This window comes from Rattus norvegicus, chromosome 1 (assembly GCF_036323735.1).
Source record: "Rattus norvegicus strain BN/NHsdMcwi chromosome 1, GRCr8, whole genome shotgun sequence".
NCBI classification, from domain to species: Eukaryota; Metazoa; Chordata; class Mammalia; order Rodentia; family Muridae; genus Rattus; species Rattus norvegicus.
Window position 1 is genome coordinate 103,985,064 of NC_086019.1, and position 25,328 is coordinate 104,010,391.

Sequence of the window (25,328 nt, forward strand, 5' to 3'; positions counted from 1 at the left end):
TTTGTGACCTTAATCTAGAAAACCTGGGTCTTTAGGGTCCGGAAGAAGGATTGTTGGTAGCAGATGGGTAGTAAGTGGAAGCAGATACTTGTTGAGGGAGAAGTTAGCTGCTTCCTGGGCGTCTCTGTGTAAAATGATAGTCCTTTTTTTTTTTCTCAAGCATGCTTTAAACTCCAAATCACCATAAGCATGAACTGAGACCTTTGAATAATTAGGAAACGGCGCCCCCTTCTGGCCGGAGGATGAAATTCCACTGAATTTCTCGCGCCTCTGCTGATTGCAGTGTCCGTACACAGCTTATATGTAGAAGGGGCTGGGTCAGTCCGTAATTCCTCCGTTGGTCTTGCGTGTCTCAACAGGGGCTGCGGAAGACGACAGACCCTACCTAGCACCCCCAGCCATGAAATTCAGTCGTAGCCTGTCAGTCCCCGGTTCAGAGGACATACCCCCACCACCCACTACATCACCACCAGAGCCGCCCTATAGCACACCTCCGGCCCCCTCCTCCTCCGGCCGCCTCACTCCCTCGCCTCGGGGAGGGCCCTTTAACCCCAGTTCTGGGGGTCCCCTTCCCGCCTCCTCCCCTTCATCTTTCGATGGGCCATCTCCTCCTGACACCCGTGGTGGGGGCCGAGAAAAGAGCCTATATCACAGCGCAGCCCTGCCCCCTGCCCACCACCATCCACCTCATCACCACCATCATCACGCGCCACCTCCCCAGCCCCACCATCACCATGCACATCCTCCTCACCCACCGGAGATGGAGACAGGAGGTTCCCCCGACGATCCCCCACCTCGATTGGCCCTGGGACCCCAGCCCAGCCTTCGAGGCTGGCGAGGTGGAGGACCCAGCCCGACCTCGGGGGCCCCATCACCTTCCCACCACAGTAGCAGCGGAGGCAGCAGCGGCCCTACTCAGGCTCCCGCCCTGCGCTACTTCCAACTGCCCCCGAGGGCGGCCAGTGCGGCTATGTATGTACCAGCACGTTCCGGCCGCGGTCGCAAGGGCCCACTGGTCAAGCAGACCAAAGTGGAAGGCGAGCCCCAAAAGGGCAGCATCCCTTCCGCGTCCTCTCCAACATCCCCGGCGTTGCCTCGGTCTGAACCACCTCCGGCCGGGCCGTCGGAGAAAAATTCCATCCCTATCCCGACCATCATCATCAAAGCCCCATCTACCAGTAGCAGCGGCCGCAGCAGTCAGGGAAGCAGCACAGAGGCTGAGCCCCCCACCCAGCCCGATGGCGCGGGCGGCGGCGGATCCTCGCCTAGCCCTGCACCTGCCACGTCCCCTGTGCCGCCATCCCCGTCGCCCGTGCCCACTCCCGCGTCACCCAGCGGCCCGGCCACCCTGGATTTCACTAGCCAGTTTGGAGCAGCCCTAGTAGGCGCGGCGCGGAGGGAGGGAGGCTGGCAGAACGAAGCCCGGCGGCGGTCCACGCTGTTCCTGTCCACCGACGCAGGAGATGAGGATGGAGGCGACAGCGGGCTGGGCCCGGGGGGGCCCCCGGGTCCCCGGCTGCGCCATTCCAAATCCATTGACGAAGGCATGTTCTCCGCAGAGCCGTACCTCCGGCTGGAGTCAGGGGGCAGCAGTGGGGGCTACGGGGCCTACGCAGCGGGCAGCCGAGCCTACGGGGGCAGCGGGAGCAGCAGCGCCTTCACCAGCTTCCTCCCCCCGCGGCCCCTGGTGCATCCGCTGACCGGCAAAGCCTTGGATCCCGCCTCTCCGCTGGGGTTGGCCTTGGCCGCCCGGGAGCGGGCCTTGAAGGAGTCCTCGGAGGGTGGGGGCACCCCTCAGCCGCCCCCGAGACCTCCATCACCACGCTACGACGCCCCACCGCCTACCCTTCACCACCACTCGCCCCATTCACCCCATTCGCCACATGCGCGTCACGAGCCAGTGTTGCGCCTCTGGGGGGACCCCGCGCGCCGGGAGCTGGGGTACCGGGCAGGCCTAGGGAGTCAGGAGAAGGCCCTTACCGCCAGTCCACCTGCAGCTCGCCGCTCCCTACTGCACCGTCTGCCCCCGACGGCTCCCGGGGTCGGGCCGCTCCTGCTGCAGCTGGGGCCGGAGCCCCCAACTCCCCATCCTGGGGTGAGCAAGGCCTGGCGCACAGCAGCCCCGGAGGAGCCGGAGCGGCTGCCGCTGCACGTGCGATTCCTTGAGAATTGCCAAGCCCGGCCTCCCCCAGCTGGCACGAGAGGGTCCTCTACTGAAGATGGGCCTGGGGTCCCGCCTCCCAGCCCTCGCAGAGTCTTGCCAACCTCTCCCACCTCCCCACGAGGCAACGAGGAGAACGGCCTTCCGCTACTGGTCCTGCCACCGCCAGCCCCTTCGGTGGATGTGGACGACGGCGAGTTCTTGTTTGCGGAGCCGCTGCCTCCACCCCTGGAGTTTTCCAATAGTTTCGAAAAGCCAGAGTCGCCTCTCACACCCGGGCCTCCTCACCCACTACCTGACCCTCCCTCCCCGGCTACCCCTCTACCCGCAGCCCCACCTCCCGCTGTAGCCGCAGCCCCTCCCACCTTGGACTCCACAGCATCCAGCCTGACCTCTTACGACAGCGAAGTGGCCACACTGACCCAGGGGGCTCCCGCGGCTCCTGGGGATCCTCCAGCTCCAGGCCCGCCGGCCCCGGCAGCCCCAGCTCCCCCAGCACCGCAGCCAGGCCCTGATCCTCCACCTGGCACAGATTCTGGAATTGAGGAGGTGGACAGTCGGAGTAGCAGTGATCACCCGCTGGAGACCATCAGCAGCGCATCCACACTCAGCAGCTTGTCCGCCGAAGGAGGAGGCAATACAGGGGGCGTGGCTGGGGGCGGGGCCGGGGTGGCCAGTGGGACGGAGCTCCTGGACACCTACGTTGCCTACCTGGATGGCCAGGCCTTCGGGGGCAGTGGAACTCCTGGCCCACCATATCCTCCCCAGCTCATGACTCCTTCTAAGCTCCGGGGCAGGGCGCTTGGGACTAGTGGAAATTTAAGACCTGGTCCCAGTGGGGGACTCCGAGATCCTGTCACCCCCACCAGCCCCACTGTCTCTGTGACCGGAGCTGGAACAGATGGGCTACTGGCCTTGAGTGCTTGCCCTGGACCCTCAACGGCAGGTGTGGCAGGGGGTCCCGTGGCAGTTGAGCCAGAAGTCCCGCCTGTACCTTTGCCCGCTGCCTCATCCCTGCCTCGGAAGCTATTACCGTGGGAGGAGGGTCCGGGACCACCACCACCACCCCTGCCAGGGCCCCTGTCCCAGCCTCAGGCCTCTGCCTTGGCCACGGTCAAAGCCAGCATCATCAGCGAACTCAGCTCCAAGCTCCAGCAGTTTGGTGGGTCCTCTACCGCAGGAGGAGCTCTGCCTTGGGCTCGGGGAGGCAGCGGGGGCAGCACAGACAGCCACCACGGAGGAGCCAGTTACATCCCAGAGAGGACGTCCTCCCTGCAGCGGCAGAGGTGAGCAGGGGCCTATGTCTGGTGGGTGGCTGTGGCAAGTGCTGGAGCCCAAGGTCCCCCATAGAGCCTCGGAGTTACAGAAAACAAACTGGGCTGTCTTGCAGGAAACGGACCCCTAAGAAGCACACTTTCAGCTCCATGGTCACCATAACCCATGGCCCAAGATGAATGGCTACATGTGTTTATTTTGTTTTTGATGGTCCTGGAGATCAAACCTAGGACTTCAGGGCTAGTGCTCAACCACTGGGCCACTGTCACGGCCTCCTCAATGGGGAAGTCTAGTCAGAGATCTGCCACAGAAGTCACACCCCAGCCCCTTTACTGGGAAGTTGTAGGCAGGGGTTCAACCACTGAGCTACACGCCCCCCCCCCCAGCCTTATTATGTATGGTATCAGGGCCTAACAAAGTTGCTTTGGCTGGCCTTGAGTCTTGTAGCCCAAGTTGGGTTTAGACTTCTAATCCTCCTGCCTCAACTTCCCCAGTAACTGGAATGACAGACCTATACCACCAAACCTAGCTACAAAATATTAACAACAGCAACAAAATTGGAGTAACTGAAGGTGTGTGTGGCGCTCGCTTTACGGCAGCAGGTAGATGACTCCCAACCCCACAGGAGGAGGGGACACAGAGCCTACTAGAAAGGGATTGGGCCAGTGCTCCCGACAGGATGGAGGAGACAGGCAACTTTGGAGGACCTAGCACCCACTAGATAGGAAGATACGGGTCTATGCTGAAGTTCCCCCAAACACTTTTTAGTTGTGCTCTCTGTGAAGCCATGATCCAAGCTAACAGTGGCAGCGTGGAAGGAGTCCCTTCTTTGACTCAGATGCGGTGAGGGGAGTTTGAAATTCTTCCTCTCCATCTACAGAATGCACTGTAATTCTGTTCCCTGTGGATTTAGCAGGCCTTGGAGATATGAAGCAATTCACTCATATGGTTCATGGGCGGATGGAAGGGTGCTGCATTTAATCCTCGGATGCATAGATTCAATGAACACAGTAGTGTGCCTTTATGGATAAAGAGAGGCCGTAGTTGACAGACCAGGACAGATCAGTGCCCATCTTGCTCCATGGTCACCATAACCCATGTGTATTAAGGTCCAGCTGCTACATTCCTAGACCCTCACTCAAAGATTCCAAGCAGGGGCTGGACCACTGCACAACACCCCTAGGCCCTCACTGGGGGGATTATAGCCAGAGGCCCTATCACTGAGCCATACTGCCAGTTCCCTCTAACTCTGGCATTCTAGGCAGGAGCACTACCACTGAGCAACACCTCAAGCTAGACAGTAGGTGCAATAATTATGGCTATCCCCACAAAATAACCCAAGAATTGGCTGTTTACAGTTATCTCGGATAAGGTCACCTGGCTGTGTAAGGGAACAGGGGAACAGCCAGTTCAAAGGCCCTGTGGTGTGGCCACGCTGAAGGGAGCTCAAGGGATGAGGGGAACCTTTTTCTCCCCTTGTTTCTTCTCTCTTTCATCTCCCTCTCTTCACCTCTCTCTCTCTGTTCTCTGTCCCCATCCCTTCCATCTCTCTCCCCCTTGAAAACCCACCCTCTTTTTGTTGTTGTTACGTTTGTTTCTGTCTCCCTGTCTTCCACTCTGCTATAACTGACCATAACCAAAACAAAAAACAAACAAAAAAAAAAAAAACCAAAAAACAAAAAAAAAGGCAGTATAGAATAGTGGTTAAGAGCTCAGACTTTGGTGACTTCTAACTGGGCTCTGCCACTCCCCGGCTGTGTGTCCTTAGGCAAGTTTCTTAAGCTCTCTGTGCTCTTGTGGGGATTAAATTGAGATGTGATTCAGAAAGCCTTTAGAACAATGCCTGACACACATGAGCAGCAGCAAGTGGTGACGGGTGTTATTGCTATCACTTAATGGTTCTTTTTCTTCCATCTCTCTTGGCTATCACCCTCTCCCTGTCCTTCTTCTGGCCCTTCACTTCTCCCCTGACATTCATCTGACCCTCCCTTACCACCTCCCCATCTTCTCAATCTCTCTGCCCCCACCCTTGTGTCTCTCCCTCTGAATCATGACTTCTGCCTCTTTTTCACCCTTGCCCTCAACACTTCCTCCCAAACCCTCTCCCTCCCCCTGTCCCCCACCCTACACCCCTTGTCACATTCCAGGCTCTCTGAAGACTCCCAGACCTCTCTCCTCTCCAAACCCAGCAGCAGCATCTTTCAGAACTGGCCTAAACCCCCTCTGCCACCACTCCCCACTGGGTCTGGGGTCTCCTCTTCAACAGCTGCAGCCCCGGGAGCTACATCCCCTTCAGCCTCATCTGCCTCAGCTTCCACCAGACACCTGCAGGGTGTGGAATTTGAGATGCGGCCTCCGCTGCTCCGCCGGGCACCCAGCCCCTCGCTGCTGCCTGCCTCGGATCACAAGGTCAGCCCAGCGCCCAGGCCTTCCTCTTTGCCCATCCTGCCTTCAGGACCCATCTACCCGGGCCTCTTCGACATCCGTAGCTCTCCAACCGGAGGGGCGGGAGGCTCGACTGACCCCTTCGCTCCCGTCTTTGTGCCACCACACCCCGGGATATCTGGGGGTCTTGGAGGAGCCTTGTCTGGGGCCTCTCGCTCCCTATCACCCACCCGCCTGCTCTCGCTGCCCCCGGACAAGCCGTTCGGCGCCAAGCCTCTAGGGTTCTGGACCAAGTTTGACGTCGCCGATTGGCTAGAGTGGCTGGGCTTGTCGGAGCACCGAGCCCAGTTCCTGGACCACGAGATTGATGGCTCCCATCTGCCTGCCTTGACCAAGGAGGACTATGTGGACCTGGGTGTAACCAGGGTGGGCCACCGTATGAACATTGACCGGGCTCTCAAATTTTTCCTGGAGAGGTGATGGCTGGCCTGGACGGACCAGCCCGTCCATAGGACCCTTGAGCCCGCTGACCTCTGACCTCTGACCCCTCTGACCATCATTCCCCCTCTCCCCTCAGGGGGCCAGGGACTCTGCTAAAACTGTGTCCTGCCCCGTCTCCCCAAGCCTGACTGAGGTCCCCAGGTGGACCGGATGCAGGCCAGACAATGGCACCTCGCAAGAGGTGGGCAGCTGACACAAGACTGCAAGTGGAGTAGATGGGGGATTAGAAAAAAATGACAAAGGGGTACTGAAGAAAGAGGGAAAAAGGCTGACTAGGGGTGGGGGAACAGACAGAGCCATAGTGGGTCAGTCCAGAGCCTGACCTGATGGGGTCCTGGGAAGGTGTGCCCTCCGATTCCATCATTTGCGCCTCTCAAATAACCCTTTTCACCTCTCTAGGCCCCTCAGCCTTCCCACTCTCCTTGGCTCACTCAGCTGCCCAGCCCCCTGCCTCTTGCACGCCTGTTCCCCTCCCTGGCTGCAGTTTTTGCACAAGCTTGCCCCCTGGCTGTCTTGCACACCTCCGGCCTGTAAGGCCCTCTCAGCTTCCCAACACGCTGCATTCGGTTTTTTGTTTTTTGTTTTGTTTTCTTTTGTTTCCTCAAGCGCCACCACCTTTGCTAGCTTGCTCTCTGCATACTTGCTTCTGGGGGAGGAGGGTATTGCACCCTTTATTTCTCTAGCTACCCTGGACCCATGCTGCAGACACACATGGGACTTTCCTTCCCTCTCCTGCTCACAGACCCAGGCACATTCCCGTAGTCCCTGGCCACCCCTGCTCTCTGCTCTCTCTGCACACTCTGAACACACCTCCATTTTCATACGGGGTCTCTTTCCGGTCTTGCCACCCCCATACCGTTACTCTCCTTCTCATGGTGGCACTCCTGTGCCCTGCCTTCTCTATTTTCTCTGACACTTAGCACACCCCTCCCACACTCGTGGCCCTGAACTCTCTTCCAAATGTTTCACTCCTTCTCTCCTGACTCCCCACCCTTCTCCTTTGCACTCCTGTTCGCTTCTGTTTTGGTTTGGTTTGGTTTGTTTCCTGAGAAAGGGTCTCTCTGTGTAACCCTAGCTGTCCTGGAACTCCGAGATTGCCTCTGCCTCCCACGTCTGGGGAGAAAAGGCGTGAGCCACCACCCACGTCGGGCTACTTCTGCTCACGTGCTTTCAACCGTGTCCCCTTGCACACTTCCTCTGGTGCATTCACCCTCCCCAGCCCATTCTTGGCCCCCACCCCCAGCCTTTTCCTCCTTCTTTCTTTTTTGATGGTGCTCAGGTATGGAATGTGCTTGCTGCGCTCTTCTGGTCTTTCTAGATGACTCCCCAGTTGCCCTGCAGAGCCTGGCTTTTTTTTTTTTTTTTTTTTTTTTGGTTTGCATATTTGCCTCTCTCTGCACACCCTTAGCCAGTCCTCTCTTCTCTTTTTCTGCACCCACCCAGGTCTTTGCTCACCTCCTCCTGCTTTTCCTAGGGAGAGGAGACCCTGCGCATGCACGCTGGCTCCCAGCTCACTAGGCTGTCACTCAGTCCTGTCATTCTTAGACCATTTGTCTGTCTGTCCATTTTGCACGAAGATCCCCCCTCCTCCCCCAACCCTTTCTTCTCTCCCAGATTACGCCCCCATTCTTACAGCATGGCTCCACACTCCCCGCACGTTCCCCCTCCCTGCTTCTGGGGCTTGGGAATTTAAGCCACCTCTCCTCCCCTAGATAGCCCCCTCCCCTGCTGTGGATAAAAGGGGGGAAAGGCATCGCCCTCAGGTTCCCCCCTATGTTCAGCTGCCAAAGAAGGGAGCTCCCCTCCTTCCCCGCACCCCATTCCCTATAGCTGCCCCCAGGCGCCCCTGGGGCGCTCCGTCCACGAGGGGAGGGCCAGCCCCCTCCCCTCACCACGTCAGGGAAATGCAGGGAATCTTGTGGGAGGGTCACGGGAGGGGGGAGGGGTGGTGAGGGCTGGAGAGGAGGTGGCGCTGGGCCCCTACCCGCCCCCTCCCCCTGGTCGGATGCCCCCCCGTCCGCAGGGGGCCTGCGCGGTGCCTATCTATCAAGGGCTTGTTAATTCCGGATGGGTGCCGCGGGGTTGGGGAGGGTGTAGGGGGTGGGGGTGGGGGTGGAAGGAGAGGGGAGAGGGAAGGGGGAGGGACTGGATGGGGGAGCGGGGTGGAAAGGAGAGACCAAGCAAAAAGAGAAACAATAGCAAAAGAAAAAATATACGAAGCAAAATAAAAATTAAACAAAAAAAAAAAAAACCTAAAACACACAAATCCAAAAGGGGGGGAAACCTGAAATAAAAGCCCTAGAACTGTCTTCCAAGGGGGCGGGAGGGGACTTGAAAGGAGTTGGGCTCGTCCTGCAAGATCGCAGGGATGGGTTGTAACCAGGAGGTAGATGACAGTGGAGGTTCGTCCCGCCCCCCACGCCCAACACGACTTTGCCGAGAGAAATGGCTTTTGTATCAGGTCATTCTTTATAATTAAACTCACAGTATCCACCCCCTCGAGCCGGCCCCGCCTCCTTCCTAGGGAGGCCACGCCCTCTCGTTTCGCCGGGCCTGGGGGCGGGGCGCGGCTGGGACCCGCCCCCGCTGTGCGTCAATCTTCCTCGACCGGCTCCGCCCCGAGGGCTTCGAGCATGCGCCGTCGGACCAGGGAGCGGCGCAGGTGCAGACGGTAGTCCCCCAGCAGTAGATCGTCGTGGCGCACAAGTGGGTACGCGACTCCTCGGAGGCTGAGCCCTGAGCGCAGCAGGCGCGAGCGCGTCTGGAAGTCTGTGACGGTGATGAGCCACCTGCAGGCGAAGCGAATACGGAGAGACGTCTTTGAGATTCACCCTGACCACCTTCGCTTGCGGGCATCACTGCAGTCTTTTCGGCCGGATCTTTCACCTCACCAGGGAATGTATCAGGTCCCGCCCTCGCTAACGTCCTTCTCAGACTCGGCCAGAAATGCCATTCAGCATAGAACCTGCCCTCCCCTATGTCATCCTGACTCTGACTCCGCCCTAAATGCTACTCAGTCCAGGCCAGCCCTCCAGTGCCATCTTCATTCTGATTTTGCCAAAAGTGCCGCTCAACCTAGGACCCGTCCCTCTGCGTAATTCTGGGCCTCAGAACTCACTGTTCCCTTTCATCTTGACCTCACCCTCTCACTTTAGGACCCGCCTCTTCTCCAACTTACTCTAGGCTTCAAGTCTTTCAGTTGTTTTCAGCTCCACCCTTCACTCCTCTCCACATTTTGACCTCACCCACCAGCCTTCTCTAGGCTCCGCCCTACCCTGTTTTTTTGGGGGGGGTGATGCTAGGCTCCTCCCCTCGTCCGCCCTCACTCTGACTCCGCCCACCAACTCCATTTACTGAGCATTACAGTCCCTGACTACAACCCTCCCAGTTAGGTCCTTCAACCTCTCACCCTAGACCACTCCCATGCATGGGCTCACCTGTCCCTGCGGCCCGCGGTGCCGCAGATGACATTCATATTCTCGTAGCGGATGCTGCTCACGCGCCCACTTTCCATGGCCCCGGGCAGCTCGGCCTCCAGAGCCTGCAGCACCTCCAGGTGCGTGAAATCCTCCTGCATGGGGATGCAAACAGCTTCAGCCCTTATCGCCCAGGTTGGAGCCTGGTCCAGACTCCACCTGCAGACCCGCTAGGTGATGATACTCTTGTCCAAAGAGGAGACCACAAATGTCTCTCGGGTGTAAAGGCATCTGACTGATTACAAAATTTCTCCAACGTACAGGGAAACTTTCCCAGAGACCAGCCATGGATAGTGCCTTTCAGTTCTGGAAGATTCTATTTGAACCTGTGATCTCAAGTGAAGGGAGTGCAGTTATCAGTAGGGTCAGAAGAAGTTGAGTTGTGTTGACCAATGGCCATAGTGACAAAGGGGGAAACAGCTGTCCGAGCATATAAAATCACCAGCGGTGGGCTGACTCGCCGGTTTAGTGGGCAAAGGTGCTCATTGTGCAATCCTGGTGACTTGAGTTCAATCCCTATAACCCACATAAAGGTGGAAGGCGAGAAATGAGTTGTCCTCTGACCTCCACCTATTAGACTTTAGGAGAGTCTGGAAGGCCTCTTCCTCCCATCCATGTACTAACCAGGCCTGCTTAGCTTCTGAACTGGAAAGAGATGCCTTGTACCCAGGGTGGTACACTGGGTGGTACACTAGGGTTCCTTCCTTAAAGGCATCAAGGAAAGGAGAGATGGAATGGGGACTTGTCCCCAAGAAATGAGGACAGCAACCTCCCCATGAAAGAGTAAAGTCACATAGACACCTAAGGGCTTGTGCCTAGTATACAGTAGGTGCCTCTTAATGTCAAACATGAGCAGTCATGATCTGGTGTGTGTGTGTGTATGTGTGTGTGTGTGTGTGTAAGTTTGTTGTTGTGTTTGAGATAGGAGCTCAGGTAGCCCAGGCTAGCTTCAAACTCACTGTGTAATGAGTATGACCTCCTGCTCCTGCAGATTTTGGTGCTAGAGTAATAAAAATACCATGCCTGGTCCTTAAGCTGAATACCAGCCACCTCAGGTCTGATCCTCTCACCACCTGAACTATGCAGAGAGCTGACGGCCACTCACCGAAGTCTCCATGCAAAGGCAGAGGGGCTGGGCAGAGGGCGGTTCTGAGAACTTTCGGATACATGGGAGCTCCCGATCCAGCGCCTCATATTCTGAGATGACCTGCCGAAGGTACTGCTTTCTGTGTGTGTGGAAGAGAGGGAAAGACAGGGAAGGAGAGAGGAAAGAGGGTGGGAGAGAGGGGACAAGGCAAGGAAAGGGACTCTGAGGTCAGGGGCTGCTGCTGTCACCTCTGCAGGAGCTGTCACAGGTCATGGGGCCAGGGAGTACTCACGAGGATTTGGCAGGCCTGCCCATGCTCCGATACACGGACTCCTCTACGGACTCGAGGTCGAGGGATCCTAGTGACAAAAGAACCCAGTGTCACCTGCCAAGAACCCTTTGAGGCCATAACTCTTTCCAAAAATCACCCAGCCGTGTGAACTCCACTCCAGAAAGTTAGATCTTAGAGGCCAGTCCCTGAGATACCATCTGGAAGCTACAAAAGCCACCCTTCCATTATGGCACGGAGACTGTCTCCTGGTTAGGCTCAGCCTGAAGGGAGCCAGCAAGAGAAAACAACACTCTGTACCACCATTAACACCAAACTCCAGCCTGCTGGTTGGAACGTGACTGATAAGTTCCTCACATGTGACCCCCTTCTTGCCAACCTTATCATTAGCCGATGGGCCTCTCTTTCCCCTTGGCTAGTAATTGACACACATGACCTACTTTCTCCCTCTTCACTTCAGCCCGAGAGCTGTACAGGCACAAGGGTGTCTAGCCTCCCTGACCAGCTCCTTTGGGCCTGGTGACCAAGTTCTCACCAAAAGTATAAGCCCAGAGTACTACAACTTTAGGGTCATCTACGTAGAAGATTGTCTACTGGCTGTGGTATCGTGCTCACCTGTCATCGAAGCACTAGGAAGGCTGAGGCAGGGTGTTTGCCATAAGCTCAAAGGCAGTCTGGTCTACAGAGTGACTGTGCCTTACAGGAAAAGTGTGGGGAGGAGGAAGAGGTGAAGGGAGAGGAGGGGGAGGGAGGGGAAGTGGGGAGAGGAGGAAAACGGAAGGAGAGAGGAAAGGGAGGTCAGAAGGAAGGGAGGGAAGGAGGGACGGAGGGACGGAGGGAGGGAAGAAGGCAAATGTGTTTGATGTTTGGCTCCTTCCTTCAGATGGGCTGGAGTGAGGATGGAGTAACCCAGCTTCAACCATGTTGGAATGTGCTGAGCAACGATATTTTGGATCTGAGGCCCATGAGTTATCCTACAGAGTTCAAGCATCCCATGACACACTCTTTGACACAAATTAATGTCCGCCTCCTTATATTGTTGTGTTTTGAGGCAGGAGAGAGAAGAGTTGCCCCCGTTAGCCCAAGGATGTAGGACGTTCCTCCTGACCTAACAATTGCCCCTGACATCAACTCCAGACAGGGCCACTAGAGGGGGACACTGAGGTGAAAGCACTGTGCAGTTATGTCTTAGCAGAGACCAGACACAGAACTGTGAGACACATAAACTACAGGAATTACGTTACAGACCCCGCCACCTGGCTCAGTGCCGAGGGCTGTATCTCACACCGGCATCCTGTGTTTAAAGGCCCCAGGTGCTCCATCTTGCATTTGAAATACCGGACTTCCTTGGTGGACTTGTGCTCTTCAGGGTGTGGTGCGGGGACCTCGTTTGACAGCGACATTCCAAGGCCCTTTGTAGCCCTGGCTGTCCTGGAACTCGCTCTGAGGACTAGGCTGACCTTGAACTCAGAGAGCCACCTGCCTCTGCCTCTCTTGCTGGGATTGAAGGGGCACACACATCACCACTTTAATCTGCATTTTAACAGAACACATGCCTTGTTGCCTCTTTTTTTTTTCATATTAGCAGCATAGCTTTATTTTCTTCAGCAACAAACATTGAAGCACCAGACCAAATGGCCCCTACGTGCGTGAAAAAAAAAAACATAGGCCCCCACATTTTTGAAGCAGCTACTTTTTCTGGAATCTTTTCCCCAGGGAAACTTGTACTGCTTAGTCGATGGGGATAAGGTCAGACCTGGGTCCCCAGCCAGGATTAACAGGAAAACGGGGGCCCAAAGACCTGAACGGTGTTCACCACTAGGGAAAGCTGGTCAAGAAAGTTCATGATGGAAATTCGGAGGAGGCGAGAATCTTCCGAGGTCCAGTGCACCTCCAGGACGCTGCCGCTCACTTTAAGTTCCTTCCCTATCAGTCCTTGGTGTGGTTCAACATCAGGAGCTAGGGACCCACAGGCGATTTCTGCCTCCAAAGAGGTCGGGAAGGGCACGAAGAGGGCGAATCTATGATGTCGGATTCCAGGCCTTTGGGTTAAAGGCACGGTGCTTTTGCTGGAATTTCGGGGGACTTCCAGTGCTCTTGCAACAGGGTGAGCTCCACTGGGAATAACTGCCATTGTGCCTGCATTACCAGGACAGAAGCAGCCAGTCAGACCATTGGCGCCATCTGCAGTGTTATTATTGCCTCTTTTTTATCTTCCCATTCTGCCATACTCCAAACGCAGAAGTTTCCCAGTATGTGCCAAGCACTTCGTGATGGTGCTGGGAATCAAAACTGGGGCCTTTCAAAGGGCTGGGCAGGTTCTCCACCACTGAGACATGACTCTAGCCCCTACTGGGGATTCTGGGCCAGCACATTCTTGTTACTGGACATGTCTCTCCCATCAAAGCATGCCACTTTGTCACTTGAAGCAACACCACATTGTTTCTGCACACTGAGCTGACCATTCTCCCAGAGAGTACTGCAGAATTTCTCTCATGTTCGTGCACTCGTGCGCACATGCGCACACACACACACACACACACACACACACCACACACACACACACACCACACACACACATACACACACACACACCACACACATACATACACGCACACCACACCTACACACCACACCACACAAACCATACACATACACACACACCACACACACACAAACTACACACACACACACAAACTACACACACACACACACACACACACACACCACATATACTCACCCCCCCCACACACACACACTGTGCTTTGCTCAAGTGTACCATACAGGTATATTTACCTTAATTAACTACCTTAATTCCACCATACTTTGTAATGGGTTCTCACCACAGGTCTGAGCAGCGTAAGGGCCATTTGCCCAATTGTGCAGCCCTCACCTGCCTACAGGCAATCTAGAATTGTAATGGTTGGTTGTAATAAAGAGTCGAAGGCCAATAGCTGGACAGGAAGTGGAGGTGGAACTTCTGGGCAGAGAGAGGGGTCACTGGGGGAAGAGAAATACGCTGGACACGGGGAACAGGGAAACTGCAGACGAGCGGAGAGGCACAGAGCTAGCTGTGTGGCGGGTGGGGCCGAGATAGTCAGGTTTAGAGGAGGCTGCCCTAGCTAGAGGTCTAAGCTTTAAAGTCTATAAAAACCTCCGTGCCACCATTATACCTCCGAGGTTCCGAGAAAGCACCGCTACATGCGTGTGTACATGTCTTTGTGAGTGTGCACGTGTGTATGGAAGTCAGAGGTCAGCCTCAGGCGCTGTTCACTTTGTGTTTTGAGACAGAATTGCCCACTGGTCTGGCCGCTGTTCAGCGAGCCCCAGGATCTACCGGTTTCTGCCAGTGCGGTGGAGAGATTCCAACTGTGTACCACCATGCCTGCTTTGTTTTTGAAAGGTTTGCTTTTAATTCTAGTTGTGTCTGGGTGTGTGTGCCCCATACCTAGGTGAATGCCTGCAGGGGCCGGAAGAGGGCACCAGATCTTCTGGAGCTGGAGTAAACAACAAGTGGTTGCTGGCTGCCTGGGGTGGGTACTGAGAGCAAATACTCCCTTTGAGAGCTGCTGAGCTGCTGAGCCACCTCTCCCGCCCGTTTTGTTTTGTTTAACTTGGCCTCGGCTGCCGACTGAGCTATCTCCTACCCTTTAATGGCCTTGAACTCACGGTGATCCTCCTACCTCAACCTCCTGAGTGCTTGGTTGGTAGATGTGCATCGCTGTCCCCAGGCCACAGTTGCAGCGAGGTTTTGCTGTCATTGTCATTTTTTTTTTTTTTTAAGATTTACTTCATGTATGTGAGTACACTGTCCCAGTCTTCAGACACCAGAAGAGGGCATCAGATCTCATTACAGATGGTTGGAGCCACCATGTGGTTGCTGGGATTTGAACTCAGGACCTCTGGGAGAGCTGTCAGTGCTCTCGCCCACTGAGCCATCTCTCCAGCCCCTGTCATAGTCACTTAAGTTTTATTTTACCTTTAATTTTGTGTGTGCACACGGCTGACATACTGGAGCTGGAAGAGGGCGCTAGATCTGCTGTTGCAGGCAGTAGAGAGCCACAGTCAGCATGAGTGACAGAAACTGAACCTGGGTCCTCTTCGAGGGCTGCAAAAACACAGCCATCTTTCCAGCTGACGCCTCGGTGTTCTTGTCCTAGAGCCCAGCAAAGTGCCAAGTGCAGAGCTGGTCCAGGATGAGCGTTACCTGGGAAAGCCCCAGGGGACATGCATCCGCTGCATGACCTGCTTGAGTCCCAACTCTGTCAAACCAACTGGAAATTAAAACAAACAAAAATCCAAGCAGATAGATTGGGACATAAGTCAGGGATCTATGCCCAGACTTAGACATAAGAATCCAAATATGCACTACACCGGAGAAGCTCCTGGGAGAATCGTGGATTTTGTCAGCTGTCACTGGCCTGCGGGATGCCTGTCCTTAAAAAGCCCCAGCAATTTGAATGGGGCTAATAAGGTGGCTCAGTAAGTGGTGTGCTTGCCTTGGGTCACAGTTGGTTTTAATTGTCCACACAATATAGAATCATCTTGAAAGAAAGTGTCAGTGAGGAACTGTCCAGATCAGGTTGTTCTGTGGGTGCGGCTATGGGAATTGGGTATGCTAACTCAAGTGGGAAGCACCCACTGTGGGCAGCACCATTCCCTGTGCACAGGATCTAGAGTGTATGAACAAGGGAGGAGACAGCAAGCAGAGCACCAGCAAGCATTCATGGATGGATTCACTGCTCTCTGCTCTCGCCAGCCCATGTGATATGACCAGCTGTTTCAGGTTCCAGACACCTTGACTTCCCTGATGTCACAGACCTGGAATTGTGAACCAAATAATCCCTTAGTCCCTTAATTTTGGGGGGGGGGTCAAGGTATTTTGTCACTGCAACCAGAAACAAACTAAGATACTACCCAGGCATGAATTCTTAAGTGTGGTCCCCAGAACTCATGTAAAAGATGGACATAATCAGTGTATAAGCCTATAATCCTAGTGCTGGGGAGGTGGAGGAAGATCCCTGGTCAGCCAATCTAATGAATCTGTGAGCTCCAGGCTATTGAGAGATCCTGTCTCAGAAAAGAAAGTGGCCTGTGCCTGAAGAAGACACCTGATGTCAACTTTGACATACACTCTCACACACACTCACACATATACACACTCGAGTGCATGCTCGCACACACACTCAACACAGACACACACACATATACTCTCTCACACACTCACACACACATATACACACTCTCACATATACTCACACATACACTCACACACACTTAACCCACACAATCTCACACTCACACACACTCCCACATGTACATACACACTCCCACACATGCACACACTTGCACACACTCACATACACTCACGCATACACACACTCACACATACACATACTCACATACACTCACACATACATACACTCACATACACTCACACATACTCACATACATACACACATTCGTGCACACATACACACACATACTCATACACTCACATACACTCACACATACACATACTCGCACACACACACATATACTCACACACACATACTCGAACACACACACATATACTCACACACACACACACGCACACACTTACCAATACAGACACAGATGAAGTCAACATTGGTAAGAATGAGATTGTGTCTGCACGTTATGGTCTGTTTAGTGGCCCCCAAATGTAATGGATGCCCATGTGACACACAGTCAGGAAACTAGCACTCACATTGCAGCTCGTTGTTGCCAGGAGAAGTGAGTTCATCAAACTACTCTCTTAATCTTGCCACAGGGTGTAACTCTCCGTATTAAAACTCTCTGAACTTCTATCCTGATAGTGTAGAAAGAAATAGTGTGTTTTTGGTCACTTGGACGATATGGCATGGCAACCTCGGAGATGTCTGTGAAAAACAGGATGATTTCTCAGGAAAGGGGATGTTAGAAACCCCGATGTTACTTCTAATCTCCATAGCCATGCACTGAATTGGTAAACGTGTATTATTCCGTGGTACAGCACCTTCATAGCTGTTCCCAGCACCACGCATGTACACAAACTGACAGGCCTGGTGGCCAGAGTCAACATTCCACTCCCTGGCTGCCATAGGCTTATAGCCGTATCATAATGCAAAAAAAAAAAAAAAATGCATTCAGTCCAACCTCAGAAGTCCCCATGCCCATACAATCTCAACAAAATGTTCAAAAGTTCAAGTCCAAAGTCTTCTCTGGGACTCATGGCAATCTCTTAACTGTGACCCCCAGAGAATAAAAATAAGGAAGCAGATCGCATACTTCTAACATACATAACACATTATTATATACATTATTGGTCCAAAAGGAAAGAAAGGGAGCATAGTGAGGCAATAGCAGACCAAAACAAGACCAAAAACCAGAAGGGCAGGGCTGGAGAGATGGCTCAGTGGTTAAGAGCACTGGCTGCTCTTCCAGAGGTCCTGAGTTCAATTCCCAGCAACCACATGGTGGCTCACAACCATCTGTAATGAGATCTGGGGCCCTCTTCTGGCCTGCAGGCATACATGCAGGTGGAACGCTGTATACATAATAAATAAATCTTAAAACAAACAAACAAAAAACCAGAAGGACAAACTCCAAATTCTGCATCTTCATGCCGATTACAAAGCACTCTTCAGATGTCCGGTTCTTTTCAGCTTTGCTAACTGTGCTGTGTAAAGGTGTGTTTTCTCACCTACCTAGGGAATTCTCTAATTGGCTTTAATAAGAAGCTGACAGCCTATAGCTGGGCAGTATACAAAAGGTGGGACTTCTGGGCAGAAATAAGAACTATGGGATGTAGAGATAACCTCCTGTGAATTGTGTGGAAGCATCACCCATCAATAAAAATAAGATGGCCAATGAGCTAAGGCAGGAAGTAAAAGGTGGGCGTTCTAGAAGAGGGAGATTTGAACTCTGGGAAGATGTCAGAGACAGATTTACCCCAGACTTTGGGGAAGTCGGATGTAGGAAACTGAGAAGAAACCAGCTGTGCAGCTGAACTCAGGTTAGAATAAATGGGGTAATAAGTTGAGAGTTAGTTGGGGAACCAGCCCAGCTCGTGGCCTACGCAAGTGTTCATTGTTTGCGAACGGAACTGGGGTATGGGTGGAAAAGTTGGCGGTTGTAATGGGAAGAACTGAGAGGTGAGGAAATCCACTAGCCAGATACTGAGGAAGGAACAGTTGCCAAGGCTGCAGAAGAGGTAACAGGCATGTGACAGAACATAGATTAGAATAAACACAAATCAAATGAGTTATATGAGCTAGTTGGGAGCTATGAGGCCTAGACTACACAAATAAATATGTCTTTGTGTCATTATTCAGAAGCTGGTGGGTAAGACAGTCTGGTAACAGGTTCCACTCCCTGTCGGCAGCTTTCCTCTGCAGCTATCTCACAGCTCTGGCATTTCCAACATCTTGAGGTTCCTAGCACAACCCAGGCTTTACCTTCACAGCTTCGTGCAGGGACCTCTCGAAGCCTCCGTGCAGGACCCTCCTGCACACACCTGACGTCAGCAGCTTTCCTTAGCTGAAGAGCAAGATTCCACAACCCTTCCTTGTATCCTTGACTCCAAAACCAGAACCATGTGGCCCAAAGTGCCAAGCTGTGCTGCTTGCTGGGGCTAGAACATGGCCACCTCAGTTACGTTTGCACCGACTTTCTGTTATTGATGGTTTCCTTCACTACTTAAGCTCTCCTTTAATTTTGTTTCACAAGTTGGAAGCTTAGCTGGGTGGGGGGTCTTGCCTGAGGTCCCCTCTCCCTTTATTCTCTTTAGCATCAGGCTGTCCTTCAAACACTGCATCTCCTGGAGCATTGGACTTAATTCCATTACACTTCCTGATGCTCCTTTCCCCTTCATCAAGAATATCTTGTATTTCTTTGTCCAGATTGCTCCTTTTCATTGTATATCTGCATAAGAGTGATCACTAGTCCGTGCAGTGGACCTCAATGTCTTTAAACCCAGAACTCAGGAGGCAGAGGCAGGAGGATCTCTGAGTTTGAGGCCAGCCAGGTCTACAGAGTGAGTTCCAGGACAGCCATGGCTACACAGAGAAACCCTGTCTTGATAAGATAGATAGATGATAGATAGATAGATAGATAGATAGATAGATAGATAGATAGATAGACAGACAGACAGACAGACAGAGAGATACTAATAACCACATTATACTGTCAATGCTAGACTGTCTTGGCATCTCAATGCCATTATTAAACTAAAGACTCTTCAATTTAGTCTCAGGCAGATATTTGGGACAAGGGCAAAAAGACACCACATTCTTTGCCAAAATAACATAAGAATGTTGTCTTAGTCGACAGTGCTCTATTGCTGTGAAGAGACACCATGATCACGGTAGCTCTTGTAAAGGAAAGCATTTAACTGGGGCTGGCTTCCAGTACAGAGATTCAGTGCATTGTTATCATGGCAGAGAGCATGAAGGCACACAGGTAGATGTGCTAGGGAAGGAGCTGAGAGTTCTACTTGTGGATCTGCAGGATGAGAAAACGCCTCTGGGACTGGCTTATGTTTCTGAAACCTCAAAACCCTAGCACCTTCCTTCAACAAGGCCACACCCACCCCAATAAAGCCACACCTCCCAATCCTTCTAAGTAGTGCCACTCCTTGACATTCCTTGATGAGCAAGTGCTCAAATATATGAGCCGATGAGGGCAGTTATTATCCAAACCACCATAAATGGTCTCTAGACCATTTACTTCCCTCTGAAACTTGTGTTGGGCCCCCACAGTTCAAATGGCCCTCAGCATCATCTTCCAATGATCCTACTAGGATGGCCCATTAAGCTCCACTTCAAGCATTCAACTGCTTTTCTAAATTCAGCATCCCAAAGTCTACATCCCACCCACAAATAGCATGGTTGGGCCTGTCACAACAATATCCTGCTTCCCAGTACTGGCTTCTGTCTTCGTCACTGTTCTACAGCTGTGAGGGTATGCCATGACCACCCTGTTCTATGGCTGTGAGGGTACGCCATGACCACACTATTCTACGACTGTCAAGGTATGCCAGGACCACCCTGTCCTATGGCTGTGAGGGTATGCCATGACCACCCTGTTCTATGGCTGTGAGGGTACGCCATGACCACACTATTCTACGACTGTCAAGGTATGCCAGAGATGACCACAGCCACTTTAACTGGGGCCTCGCTCAAACTTTCAGAGGCTTAGTCTATTAATATGCCAGGGCTCATGGCAGCACACACAGCACTGGGGCAGTCTCTGAGAGCTACATTCTGGTCCACAAGCAGAGAGAGGGGTAAGGCTGTCATGGGCTTTTGAAACCTCAAATTCCAACTCCAGAGACACAGAGTCTTCAACAAGGCCTCATCTACTAATGCTTTCAAAAAGTTCTACTCCTTAGTGACCAAGCATTCAAATATAGGAGCTTCTTTTCAAACCACAGTACCCAGTGAGAAGATGGAGTGTGGCTCAGTGGTAGAACCTCTGCCTAGAATCCCCCAAGTGAGGGACTGAGGGCGTGGCTCAATGGTAGAGCCCCTGTCTGACACCACAAATCTTTAGGTTTGATCCCAAACACTGAAAAAAAAATAGTAAATACTAATTGATTAGATGCAAGAATTTCACTCTTTAACAGCACCTCTATGCTTCCCGTGCATCTTGGAGGATGATGGGGAACACCCTTTCACCAGCAAACTCAAAAAGAGTATTAGCCAAATGACTGATATCCACTCTGCCCCTGAGAACTTCCAGTTTAGAAGGAGAGAGGAAATTCTTCCCCAGGGCAATCACAGAATGCTTCCCTGAGGAGAGTACTCTAAAGTAAGACTTAAAGACTGTAGGAATTTGCTAAATGTTGCAGTTTGGATGTGAAAAGTCCCTACTGGCTCACATGTCTGAACATGTCGGGGTACTGTTTGAAGACTGTGGGATCCTTTAGAGGTGGGGGTCTAGATGGAGTTAGGCGATCACATGGGTCTGGTCTTGAGGTTTATAGTTCTGTCCCCAGGTACTCAAAAATATTTATTAGGCTTAAACTCCGGTTCAGCATCTCCACCAGATAAACATCTTAAAACTAGGACTGCTTGAGCCTCAGTGGCAAAGCCTCTTGTTAAATGGGCCTCGGGTGCAGGTAGAGCTGGATCCCCCTGAGCAGAATAATATGGTCGTCTTGTTCCTCTTACTAGGAAGACCAAAGTGGGCAGTTAAGTGTTTGCAGTTGAAATGGTAGAAGAGGACGTCTAGGGGGCGCTAAAAAGGGAGACTTTGGAGAATGATGGTTGGGATTATAGTAGGTGCTTTGTGACCATGAGATAAGCAAACCAAAGTTTTATGTGGTATGCCAAGGAAATGTATCTCAAATCAAAACTCTGAGAGATGAGAGAAACCGGGTCCCTAGTGGTGTCACTAGATTTAATCTCTCTGTGCATTTTGTGTAGAACAATGCTGTTTGTACTTTTACAGAGTTCATTTCTGTCACTTACAAGACATAGCCATGCCGAGTCTTCTTGGGATGTTTACTGTGCTAAGAAGGGCTGCAAGCCTGGGGCTGACACGAACAAGAGACAGCTAGTCCAGCCGCATGTTAGGATAGGAAGACTCCCTGGATCCAGGTTAAGCCCAGGTGTAAAGGCCCCTGTGGGAAACTATAAAAGTACAGACGAAGAAAAGACCCAAAGACAGTAAGACAGGGATTGATGGTCAGGTGGAGGGGGATGGGGTGGGGGGGGAGAGGTCGGTGTCTGAGTTGGGCTGGGGTGGAAGATTGGCACCTAAGGTTTAGTTCTGCATCTGGGTTGGTGGTGGTACCATCTGAAAATAAGAACCAGGGGCTGAGGACAGGACGATGTTGAACTACTGAGCAAGACTAAGGAATGAAGGCGTCTAGGGGGATATAGACTCAGAGGCGTTCTTAAGACCCAGGAGATTCATGGAAACTACAGTTCTGGGTCCAGAAATATTAGCGAAGGGGACACTGCAGCATTTTATGGTAAACTCTTTGTAAACCGAGGGTATTTGCCACGGAACTGCAGAGGGTGAAGGGAGGAAATGTAGTTCTGGATCCAGAATACTGGCCAGGGACCTGCAGAGTCCCTTGAGAAATGTAGTTCGTTGTCCAGAGTCTTTGCGAGAGATCTGCAAGGCCTTCTGGGAAATGTAGTTTTGATTCCAGAATATTGGCAAGGGAGCCTCTCGGGAAAAGTAGTATGAGCTCGGAGTATGAGCGTGGGAACTGCAACATCTTCTGAGAGATGTACTTTGGGGCTTACCACACTGGCCGGAGACTTACAGAACCCTCCAGGGCAATGCAGTTCTGTACCCAGAGTACAAGCCAGAGAAAGGCAGGGGCTCCTGGGAAATGTAGTTCGAGGCTCGAGGACCAACTGTGTAAGAATGCCGGTTCGCCGGCCCCCATACCTGCTCACCTGACTCCCTGTGCGAACTGGAGGCGCCCGGGTTGGGGGAGCTGAAAGGCTCCACCTCTGGCTGCATCTTGGAGAGGCGGGTCGGGGGAGGTCCAGGAAGATGGGGCGAGGTCCTCTCACTGGGCCACACGCCCCAGCTCTTTCCCTGGACTCTTGCTTCTTGCTCTTTGACACCACGAGGGACAAACGCGGAACTGGAAGGCTGAGACCACAAGGATACGCGCCTTCCTCTAACCTCCGGGACTCGATGTGCGCCCCATTTCCTGCTTTCCTGCATCCTTACTTCCGTCCCCATCCCTTTATGTCTCATAGCCGCTTTTTCTTCATCCCTCCTGAACAAACCCTGTCCCCGGTCTTCCCAATTCTCTGTCTGCCTCCCTCTCGACGCCTTGTTACAGTTGTCCTCCACATTTCTCCCATAAATCTCTACCCTCTCCCCCACCTCCCTGGTCCTTTTCTCCATCAGCCTCCCCAGCACCTCCCCAGGCCCCTGAATTGCCCCCTTCTCATTGCAGTCCTTCCCCAATCTTGTCACCCTCTCTGAGCCTCCCTACTTCCCGTTCCCCTTCTTCCAGGCCCGTTCCTCAGTCTCTCTTCCATAGCTGCTACTACCTCCACCCCCGCCGTCCCGCCCGCCCTTCTATCTTCCCCTCTCTGAGCCCACTTGCCCTCTGCTCCACCGGCTAGGCTCCTGGAGACAAACAAATTGAGTTCTTTAGGGGGGGAGGGGACGGTAGGCAGGGTCTGGTTACCATGGTTTCGCGAGTGCGAGCAAGACTGCGGCTCTTATTCCTGAGTGTCAGTCTTGGGGGGCTTTATGCAAGCAGGTGCCCGGTAGACTATCCTTTGAAAGTACGGAACTGTGAGGCGAGGAGGCCGTAAAATCTTTAGCTGTCTCGTCTATGCAGTCAAAGGTTCCCTTTTTGTAGCTTGTATCTCCCTCTTAATAACTGCCTATGTATCCCAGTCTGGTCTTGAACTCACTCCCTCATCCAGGCAGGCCCTTGCTTACCAGGGCCAGAAATGATAGGAATGTGTCACCACGCCCAATCTGAGTTTGGAGTCCCTACTCTCCCTTCCCAGGTGGTCTTTATTATGTTGCCATTGGGGCTTCCTTCCGTAGCCAAGTTTACAAATCAATCCAGATTTGGGTGCACAGCTAAGGAGTCTCATTCTCTAAGGGTAGGCGTGGCCTCTGTGTTACCTTGAGTACACAGAACTTGCCTGAAGGCACAGACAGTGGAGGGAAGGCAGCAAGCATGGCTGGATCCAGCTGGGCCTGAAGCTCTCAATTTTTGTTAGAAATTGAGAAACCTGAACTTCGATCAGTTTAACTGGTTTTGGTTGGTTGTTTTGGGGAGGGGGTTGGGTTTTAGTTTTTCAACACAGTGCTCTCTATGTACCCCCCCACCCGGTTTTAATATGTAGACCAGGCTAGCCTGCACACAGTTGGCTTGACTGCCTCTTGAGTGCTGGAATTAAAGTTGTGCCCCCGCTCTGCCTGGCTGTTACTGGCCAATTAAAAAGCCCATATACTTCAGTGGTCTCATTCAGTCTTCTGTAACCATGACTTCCAATGTTTCTCCTGGGTATGTGTATGTCTCCCAATCTCTGCATACATGTGGTTCAGGTGTTTGAACACGAGTCCTATGTACACAATGCAACTGCTCTGCTACTTCCCTGAACCTTCCCTTTCTCTCTTCAGCCTTCTTATCCAGTTCCATCTCTGCAGGACAGAGCATTTTTGACTGCCATGGACACAGGAACACCTAAACCCTCACTTTTACTACCCAGAGACATGCATTGAATGAATGAATGAATGAATGGATGAATGAATGAATGGATGAATGAATGAATGAACCTCTTGTGTCTAACAATGCAACCCAGCCCAGTGGACCTTGCCCCTCCTATCCTTGTGAGACTATAGTATGTAGAAGAAGAGAATACAGGCTCAGACCAGACAGGGCAGCCTGGAAGGCTGAGAAACTAATACCAGTCTTAGTCGCTTTCTGTTGTTATGATAAAACACCATTATCACAGCAACTTAGAAAGAAAAGATTCATTTGGCCTTACAATTCCTGAGGGATAAGATTCAGTGGTGGCAGGGAATTGTGGCAGCAGAAACGAAATGCTGAAAGCTCACATTTTAACTGCTATCAGGGATCAGAGGGCAAACTAGGGATGGCCCAAGTCTTCTAACTCTCAAAGCCTGGCCCCCAGAGACACACTTCCTGCAGCAAGACCACACTTAAACTCCCCCCACACACACAAAATGCTACAACTAGGCATCAAGTATTAAATGCCCAAAACCATGGGAAACATCTCATTCAAACCACTGCATTCATGTCTCTGAGATCAGTCTCTCATCTCTTGCCAGTGGAAATGGCTCAGTGACACTATTCTGTCCTGGTTAGCTTTAACTGTCAACTCCACAAGGCTAAGAGTCATCTGAGAGAAGCCTTATTTGAGGAACTGCCTAGCTCACATTGTGGATTGTTAATGGTGGTGTAAGACCCAGCCCATTGTGGTACATTCCCTAGGCCTGGAATTTAGATGATAGCCAAGCAGAAGCATGGGTCTGCAAGCAAGCTAGAAAGCAACTCCCATCCATGGTTCCTACCTTGGCTTCCCTCAGTAATGGACTGTGCCTTGGAAGTATAATCCAAATAAGCCCTTTCCTTTGCTTTTGATAACAGCATTTTATCACAGCAATAGAAAAGTTTCCGGAACAACTATCAGT

The 25,328-nt window shown here is 52.5% G+C and overlaps 2 protein-coding genes across 19 annotated transcripts in view; one reads left to right on the top strand and one right to left on the bottom strand.

Annotated features, from left to right (window-relative positions):
- Shank1 (SH3 and multiple ankyrin repeat domains 1) overlaps positions 1-8,824 on the top strand; it is a 49,472-nt gene extending 40,648 nt beyond the window's left edge. For 10 of the 13 annotated variants that reach the window (XM_063274933.1, XM_039091745.2, XM_017589760.3 and 7 more), the window contains 2 exons: positions 360-3,447; positions 5,584-8,824. In XM_063274933.1, coding sequence (XP_063131003.1) covers positions 360-3,447; positions 5,584-6,301 — 3,806 coding nt within the window. In that variant the 3' untranslated portion in view covers positions 6,302-8,824. Of the gene's footprint in view, positions 1-359; positions 3,448-3,551; positions 3,998-5,123; positions 5,205-5,583 lie in introns of those variants that run through there. The other 3 variants (XM_017589761.3, XM_008759416.4, NM_031751.4) reach the window with 3 other exon arrangements.
- On the bottom strand, positions 8,769-23,238 carry C1h19orf81 (simlar to human chromosome 19 open reading frame 81). 6 transcript variants are annotated; one of them, XM_017588924.3, is made up of 6 exons: positions 22,589-22,727; positions 21,647-21,808; positions 11,178-11,244; positions 10,904-11,024; positions 9,760-9,893; positions 8,773-9,111 (listed from the first exon to the last, which is right to left on the bottom strand). In XM_017588924.3, exons 3-6 carry the CDS (start codon positions 11,198-11,200, stop codon positions 8,916-8,918), a joined length of 474 nt encoding a protein of 157 aa, XP_017444413.1. In that variant the 5' UTR covers positions 11,201-11,244; positions 21,647-21,808; positions 22,589-22,727; the 3' UTR covers positions 8,773-8,915. The 6 variants fall into 6 exon arrangements, with proteins under 6 accessions (NP_001388301.1, XP_017444413.1, XP_017444414.1 ...); NM_001401372.1 differs by lacking the exon at positions 21,647-21,808 and having other exon boundaries at positions 8,769-9,111; positions 22,589-22,790; XM_017588925.3 differs by lacking the exon at positions 21,647-21,808 and having other exon boundaries at positions 22,581-22,715.
- Positions 23,239-25,328: the final 2,090 nt, after the last annotated feature.

Excerpts from the sequence above, each read along its gene's own strand:
- C1h19orf81 (XM_063283908.1), bottom strand. The coding sequence starts at position 23,051 with ATGGAGAAAAGGACCAGGGAGGTGGGGGAGAGGGTAGAGATTTATGGG. Across the intron at positions 13,314-22,588 it reads CAGTTCGCACAGGGAGTCAG|GCACAATGGCAGTTATTCCC; the intron begins GTGAGCAGGTAT and ends CTGGTAATGCAG.